The sequence below is a fragment of the Danio rerio genome, chromosome 6 (genome assembly GCF_049306965.1).
Source record: "Danio rerio strain Tuebingen ecotype United States chromosome 6, GRCz12tu, whole genome shotgun sequence".
NCBI lineage: Eukaryota > Metazoa > Chordata > Actinopteri > Cypriniformes > Danionidae > Danio > Danio rerio.
In genome coordinates, this window is record NC_133181.1 from 15,756,106 (window position 1) to 15,764,530 (window position 8,425).

Sequence of the window (8,425 nt, forward strand, 5' to 3'; positions counted from 1 at the left end):
ATTAATTGAACAGATATATTTATTAAAAAATATTTTAGTTACCAAACATTTTTAGAAATTGAAAGATAATACAATTAAATCCAAGCTAAATATTGCAAAAAAAAAATAAAAAAAAAATTTTGCCAACAACATTTTAGCTAAATTTTTCTATTTTTTGCTTCTATTGACTATTATTTTTTTCTCCTTTTAAAATTTGTATTACATTTTTTTCTATAACAAATAAATTTAAGTCTACACATTTTTGGACTGTTATCGTAAGTTATTTTGTTAGATATGCTCCAGATTTGGCTTCAGTACTGACTAATCTAATGTTTATGCACAAATATATTATTGTATACTGTAGCTTCCTTTTAAAAATGTGAATTTAAAATCAATTTGTGAGGGGTGTACTTATATTTGCTGAGCACAGTATAGGGGTACCACTAGCGATAGATTTTTTTTTCTTGCTGTATTAGAATCAAAGGAAATTCTTGTCAACTTTGTGTGTGCGTGCGTGCGTGCGTGTATTTATAGTATTTCCAAGCTGCATACTCTGGACTGTGGGCTATCATTACAAGGAAAATCCTTGTTTCTCTATAAAAAATATATAAATACAGCATCTAGATAGGTTATACACACAGTAAAATCCGCTGTGTTAATTAAGCTGTGTTGATCTGCATTTACTCAAAATGAGTTAATTTTACAAGAAACGGTGAAAGACACCCCCTTGTGTTGGTGAAAATGATCAGAGTTGTATTCTACGTCGTTAACTTTGCTCTGTTAAGCTCCGCCCCTCAATCTACCCCCTGCAGAGAACGTGTTGGAGTTTTGTCGGCGCCATTTTCTGCTCCCTCGTGCGTATAGGTAAGCTCTCTTGTTTAACGTCTTAAAACATCATTTTATCGATTTATATGAGTAAATGTGCTAACACAACGGTATATGTTGTACTTTGATGCGTTTTGTTTGTTAAAACATTGATTATGAGTCACTTTGTGACCGTGTCATTCCATCGATTTTATCACAGTGTGGTCACCTTAACGTTAAAGATAAAGCTTAAACGATGCCAATGATCTTACTTAAATTGTTTTTGCGATTTCTAATCTTACTTTTATATCCATTTAGTTTTGTACTGTGAACTCTCTGAAGAAGACGGTAACGTTAGGCTACATTTAGCCTCGAAGTTTTGCTTTCAAGAGCAACTCTGCAATGCTCCAGGTAACTGTTAGGTCAGTATTTTGTTGTTTCAACATATTAAGATGGTAACTTACAGAGAAAGTTATATGATATGAACATATGTAGTGTAAAATTAACTGTGTCTGTATGGCTGTCGAGCTCACTGCTGGTTAAATATTTTCAGTCCATTTCAAATTACTTCCTAATTAACGTTTCTCTGTTAAGAGGTTCCATTTTAACAGCTTGTTAGTGTTGTCATGATACTGTTTTTCGGTAACAGTTAACTGAAATTCGCTGTTGAGCGCGGTCCTAAACCCCGCCGTTTGGCCGTGAAGGTCACCAGTTCACCGCACTTAACCGCTGTTTACCGAGTGCAAACACCGATACAGAGACAGCGGATCATTTTAAAACTGTGAATCATCAGCGGATCTCTTAAATGTCAGCCCATAGACACGCCAGCTCATCTTCGCGGCTTTTAAAACGATCAAGTGGCGTGCATCTGTGTTTGTGCCCGGTAAACAGCGGTGACATGTAGTGATGGGTCGTTCATAAACGATTCGTTCATTTTGAATGAATCTTTTGTATGACTCGAAAACGTTGAGTCCTTTCGGAGTGATTCGTTTAATTGCGCACGCGCACAATTGTGCTGGTGGAGCAGAAGATTCGTTCCTTTTCGAGTCTTTTATGTGCTTTGAGTCGTTCGTTCATCGCGTGAAAGACAGAAGCCAGTCATGCATTTAGAGCCGGAAAATGTTTTGATTCGTTCATTTCTCGAGTCTTCGGATTTTATTCATCTCTCTTCACGTGCTGCCACATGCTAAACGAACGACTCAAAAACCAGAAGACTCAAGAGGTAAACTAAAATCATGGCTCCTTTTGGCAGCTTAATTAATATGGGTCTGTGTGACGTGAACGAACCACTGACGTTTGAAGAGCTGAAGCTGATAATCATAGACAAAAGACCAGGTAAACAATAAATGATGATTTACTCTTATAGCATTCCAAGTTATGACTATTTTGTGTAATGTGGCAACGTCTGTGCTAGTTGTAGATGAGTTTGGAAGCAACTTATTACATTTTAATAATATTTTGGCTACTCAAAAACACTTAAATATTAGCGGAAATGGATGCTTTTAATTCCAGTACCAATTGGTACCAATATTCAGTATCATGACAACCCTTCAGCACAGACATTATTTCAAAATTAAGTGGATTAGAATCTTTTTTTTTCTATGGTGAATGTGTGTTATACTTTGACATAACAGAAAAATGATTGTTGACATATTGGTGTTTTCTTTTCCCCCAAGTTTCTGTGCATATAAGGCTCTACAGATCACATCGTGAGTAAAACCTTTAAGTACTTGTGTAATTACTTTACTAACTGGGATGACCAATTCTTAAATAATAAATATATGTTAATGGTTATAAAATCTTGCAACAATTTATAAACCTATGTGCCATTTTTGTGTCATTTATAAATCCCCCCCATTGGCACCTGTATGAAACATTCTCTTTTCCTACAGAGCATGCTGGTAAAGGTGAAATTTGGGGATGCACAAAAGTTTGTTAAAATAGCCAATCTGAACCTGGAGGACTTTTTGTCTGCAGGTAAGAAACAATTACACTTTTGTTATTCAGATTTCTTATTTGGTATGTGGTCAATTTAAATACTGATGTATATGCTGCTGTGTTATGTTTCCAGATGATATTCAGAGTTACCAGTATATAACTGATCAGCTTTCACATTTTGTTATTATTATGCAATATATTATTTATGTATTGTTTAGCCTTTTTGAAGTTTGGGGTTCCAAATGTACCTGAGAACGTGAAGGTTGTGGATGAATCTGGGACTGAGGTGGATGGTGATGTTTTTGAAGAGTTAATCAAAGATCCCTCCGTTGGCGTTCTCACCATAAAACATGGTGCAGGTTTGTATTTTATCACATTATTTGACTGTAATGTTTCACAGTTTTTGTCATAGAGACTTCCTGACCCCCCCCTCCTTATATTGTTTATGCAAACAGATTTGGAACCGGCCTCTCCACAATCATCTTCTATGCATTTAGATCAGTCTCTGTCTTCATCCTTTGACTCCCTTGACTCTCAGGATACAGTCATTATTGAAGAAGGCCCTGACAGTAAGCGAATGAAGCTGGATGATGAAGCAAAAAAGGTGGACTTTTTTTTTCTACATAAAAATGATTTAAAGTGAAAAAATATATAATTTACATTTTATTTAAAAATTCATGTTTTGCTTTTTGTTAGGTGTGTTTGTTTAATATGTTTATAACCTGCCTTTTCCCCTCTTATTTTAAAGCTGGTGCAATCTGTTCTTGTCAAGAAACCTGGAGGTGAGAGTGTAATAAATGAGTATAACAGAACAAAGGCTTTAAAGGATGAAACGAGGAGAAAAATGGTTAATATCCTGGCAGCTGATATGACCGAAAAAAATGGGTAATCTGCACAGTACTGATTTGTGTGTACACATAGCTACTTGATATAGTTGTGGATTTATTTTATTATTTTTTTATAATTAATCATTATTTTGCAGAGGGTCCCCACCAAGGCTGGTCAAAGAAAAATATGCCAGAGGAATCGTGGCTTTGTTTCCTTACCTCAGTGACCCCTATTCCAAAAATGGCTTTGTAAGTCTTGCACCTTTTTAAAATTTTACATTTTTGTTGTCACGTTTTTTTTTTTTTTTTTACACACCTATACTACAGATGGTATATTTTGCTCCTGTGTCCCCCTTTTTACCCATTTTTATCTCTTTAGGAGCATTACTATGATGGTGAGAGTGGCACCGGATATTTGGCATGGAGAATCAAAACTATTCAGAGAAACCTGGCTAAAGAACGACGAGGATCATTTGAAGGTACAAAATGAACTTCAGAAATGTAGCAATCTAATTTTCTTTGTGCTTGGATGATTATTTTTTTTATTTTGTATAAACAAACAGTTAAAATAGTTTTGTTGTTTGTTAGGTCAAGTGTCGTATGCTGAGCGGGGATCCGGTGGACCAACTGTAGCAAGGCATTCAAAGTTTACTTCAGAGATTGTCCTGAGTGAGGATGAATGCAAGGAAGCAATTGCATTCATGAACCATTCTGCTGATGAGGATGCCATCAAGAAGAAAATGAAACTGACATTTGACTATCGTCGTAAGATGGTTCTTGATCCCATGCAGTCCAGTGATCTATTGACAATTTTTCCTCGTTTCAAGGACATTAAAGGCTTGGTAAGTGTTTATAATCATATTTGATAAATGGTTTGTTGTATAAAAAACAAATAGTCAGTGGTGACATGAGTTTAAAGATTTGCCCTAAGCATTACAATAATTAAAATGTTATGCTTATTAGATTGAGCAAGACTTTGTTCTGATGTTTGGAGAAGGAGTGTCAGGCAAGCTGCTAGAGAAGTGGACAACAGCGTTCAAGAAAAAAGTCATTCAGCAGTGCAAAAGACTTCCTGCAACCAGCGATTTACAGGAACTTTTGCTAGCAGCAGAATCTCTTCGTGATGACACTGAAAATGATGTTCATATTGGTAAGAATTTTGATTGTTTAGGTAATGTTTCATACCATGGTTATTATAATATTTAAAGGAACCCAAGCATGAATGAAGTTAGCCATAGTTACACACTGTCAGTTTAATTTTTAATTGTTCATATTCAATTGGAATTCATTCATATATATGTGTGTGTATTATTGCAAATCATATTCATAAATTTTTTTATATGTTGGTAGTTTGGATCAAAGTTTTATCAGATTTACAAATAATTGGATTCAAACTAAGATTGTTAATGTAGCTTTAGTCACTTTGTATATATTTTTGGCTTTTTTATGTAGTTAAATTCTAGTTTTCAACATTGTTTTGCTGCGAGTTAACATTTATGATATTAACCAATTGTTTGTTACCTGTTTAAACAGTTTGGGACAGCGACCTTGCTTCAGTACTACTACTGTTGCATCTGATTCCACCATCTGCTCAAGGCCGGAAGAGACCAGGGAAAGTTTCTGCTTCTCAAGCAGAAAATCATCTTGTTGTCTTCAAGAAGGTTTGTTTGCTGGTTTTATTTAATGATTGTTCTGTCATAGTTTTTTATTATTTAACTTGTTAGTGATGTTTCTTTTTTACTTGCTTGCTTTTTTTTAGAGTGGAACAAACATTGAGGAGCAGCTGCAAGACATCTCTGCGAGCGCTCAGCCCTATCTCCTGGCTGTAGGTCCTCAGAAGGATTCAATTCACCAGTTCTTCATCATCCTTGATCAGCATGCCATTCCATGCAAGTCCACCTCTTCTCTTGGTGCCTTTGATGAACTGTTTAAGGCACATTATGTTTTTGGCACCTCTTACAACACCATGCTGCACAACATGTACACTTTCATTCAAACCACTGTGTACAACATAGATGTTGGGAAAGTTAAAGAAAGTCCTCGTGTTGCTGAGGTTAGGGCAAGGCTGCTTAACTAGGTGCCTAAAGTTCCAGTGCACTCATGAAGTGTTTTGTTTGTGAGACTGAATTAAATGGTTCAAAAATGCTTGTTAGGCACTTCAGATTTGTTCATGGTTTGGTTCCTGGAAAGAGCCTTCGACTTAAATGTGTAGAGGCAGGATGCGGTTCTGAGTTTGGTACCTTCTCAGGTTTTAGAAAACATTTGAATATAAAACATCCTGAACAATGTGAACAGAGTTGTGACCCTAGTGGCATCTGTGAGACAGAGGAAGAAAATAGTGCTGCAATGTTTCACCAGAGTGACAGTGCTGAAGATGTGGCCACAACATCTGTAATGCTAAAGTCTAATAAGAACACTTTAGATATGTGTGCGTCTGCTGTTGCACAACTGAAAGTTGCTGGTTTAAGTCAGTCTGCAATAAATGGTTTTGTTTCATCTATGGAAGAAGTGGTTTTTGAGATTCATAGTCAAGCCCAGGATGCAGCTTTGCTCTGTCTATCTTCTGAGGACACTGTTAGTAAAAGGAAAATAGAGGAATCTTTTACAAATTTAGAAAATCCATTTACTTTGTTAAATTCGGAAGTCAAGCGACAGCGACTGTTTACAGCGAAATGGGGAATTGTTGAACCTAGTGAAATAGTACTCGGCACAAGATTTGACAGCAGAAGAAATAAAACTACAGGAACATTTGATCAAGTTGTTGTGACTGAATTTTCTTATATTCCCATTTTAGAAACACTAAAGACAATTTTAAAAAATCCACAACTTACCCATTTGTTTAAACCCAGACACATTTCAAAGGAAGGAATTTATGTGGACTTAAGTGATGCAGCACATTTTAAAAGCAGTCCTTTATTTTCTACAGAAAAAGATGCCTTACAAATTCAGTTATTTTATGATGATTTTGAGACAGCTAATCCACTGGGCTCAAAGAAAGGTATACATAAATTGGGTGCAATCTAATTTTCATTAAGAAATTTCCCACCAGTTTTTAACTCCTCACTGGTTAATATTCATTTATGTGCCCTCTTTCATGCACAGGATGTTAAGCGCTATGGTTTTAACTCCATAATTGAGCCCCTGGTCAATGATCTGAAAGTGCTTGAAATTGAGGGAGTTAAGAATCCAGTGTCTGGAAGATGCATCAAGGGTACTATCGTTCAAGTCACAGGGGATAACCTAGGTCTGCACAGCTTGTTTGGCTTTCTGGAATCATTTGGGGCTCGATATTGTTGTCGTTTTTGTCTGCTTGAGAAGCATCAGTTTCAGTCAGTGTTCTCTGAAGATAGTCCTGAGGTTGAACTAAGAACTGCTGAGATGCATGCTCTGCATTGTGAAACTTTACAGTCTGATTCTACACTACCTCACGTGTATGGTGTCAAAAGGGCATGCTTATTAAATTCCCTCAAATATTTCAACACAGCCACCAATTTTGCTGTTGATATAATGCACGACATTCTAGAAGGAGTTGCCCAGCTAGAGGTAAAATTTGTTCTGCAGTACATTCAGCATAATTTTCTGAGTGCCAATGATCTTGATGGTAGAGTACATGCTTTTGACTATGGTTACAATCAGCAGAGAAACCGTCCTCCAAAAGTCAAATTGCTTGATGGAAGCAATGATTTAGGTTTAAATGCTATTCAATCTTGGTGCTTATTGCGCAATTTGCCTTTAATATTTGGAGATTTAATACTTAAAGATGATAAACACTGGCATCTTTTGCTTTTACTTCTGCAGATTGTTAACATTGTCTTTTCACCTGTCTTAACAGATGGCATGACCACTTATCTTAAACATTTGATAATTGAACATCATCGGCTATTTAAAATGTTATTCCCCCAAAAAAATCTTCTGCCAAAACATCACATCATGATACATTACCCACAATGTATAAGGAAAATTGGTCCAATTTTGCACACATGGTGTATGCGTTATGAAGCTAAGCACAAATTCTTTAAAACACAATTAAAAAGTTTCAAAAACATCACCAAAACACTAGCCAAAAAGCACCAGAGTTGTATGGCAATGTATTGGGAGTCTTTTAGCCAGTACAGACTGACTCTTGGCCCAGGAAAGATGGTGGAACTCAGGGAAATTAGAGGTGGCCCAGAGATTGCTTCAAAATTAGGTGTGGTAATATCTGAAATAGTCTATGCTGTAAAGTGGATCAAGCATCATGGCACAGAGTATCGTCCTGACTTTATTATCTGCACAGAAGTAGCAAATGAGATGCCAGTGTTTTGTAAGATCATAACTCTAGCTGTCAAAAATGAAAATGTACTGTTATGTGGCACACTAATGGAAACTGTATGTTTTGATGAGCATTACTATGCTTTTACAGTCAGACTGCATCCAGAAAAAGTTTTAACAGTTGTCAATGTTAATGAGCTGTGTTATTTCAAACCATTTGATCTTCAAAGAAAATATGGTACAACTGATTCTGTACTTCATATTGTACCATATTGCCATTTTATGCAGACTTGAAATTTTTGCACTGTATTTTTGTAAGCCTGAATGTTTTAATAAAAGTTTTAACTGATATTGAGTTTCGTTTTCTGTTTTATTTGTTGTTTAATGTTTTTTTAGTATGTTCAGTAGCATTAAAAAATTGCACCAGAGTGAAATAATGACAGTTAAAGCAACACCATATGGGTTGTAAATCAACTCTTTATTAGTGATGTATTAACATTTAACCGGAGTTGATTTCTGTTTGGTGTTAAATTAAGGAACACCAGACAGAGTTAATTTCTGTTCAGAGTTAAACAGCTTAACAATTTTCAGTGTTGACCAGTGTTAAATTTTAACTCAAAATTTAG

At 35.8% G+C, this 8,425-nt stretch overlaps 1 protein-coding gene across 7 annotated transcripts; it reads left to right on the plus strand.

Annotated features, from left to right (window-relative positions):
• Positions 1-789: 789 nt before the first annotated feature.
• On the plus strand, positions 790-8,150 carry LOC110439863 (uncharacterized). 7 transcript variants are annotated; one of them, XR_012407711.1, is made up of 13 exons: positions 790-843; positions 1,102-1,205; positions 2,460-2,492; positions 2,676-2,760; positions 2,940-3,080; positions 3,177-3,325; positions 3,470-3,606; positions 3,704-3,797; positions 3,928-4,027; positions 4,137-4,390; positions 4,546-4,698; positions 5,082-5,209; positions 5,308-8,150. XR_012407711.1 is itself a non-coding variant. In XM_073953782.1 (13 exons), exons 4-13 carry the CDS (start codon positions 2,679-2,681, stop codon positions 5,623-5,625), a joined length of 1,590 nt encoding a protein of 529 aa, XP_073809883.1. In that variant the 5' UTR covers positions 790-843; positions 1,102-2,118; positions 2,460-2,492; positions 2,676-2,678; the 3' UTR covers positions 5,626-8,150. The 7 variants fall into 7 exon arrangements, 5 of the variants coding, with proteins under 5 accessions (XP_073809883.1, XP_021332725.1, XP_021332726.1 ...); XR_012407712.1 differs by having other exon boundaries at positions 1,102-1,194; XM_073953782.1 differs by having other exon boundaries at positions 1,102-2,118; positions 4,512-4,698.
• Positions 8,151-8,425: the final 275 nt, after the last annotated feature.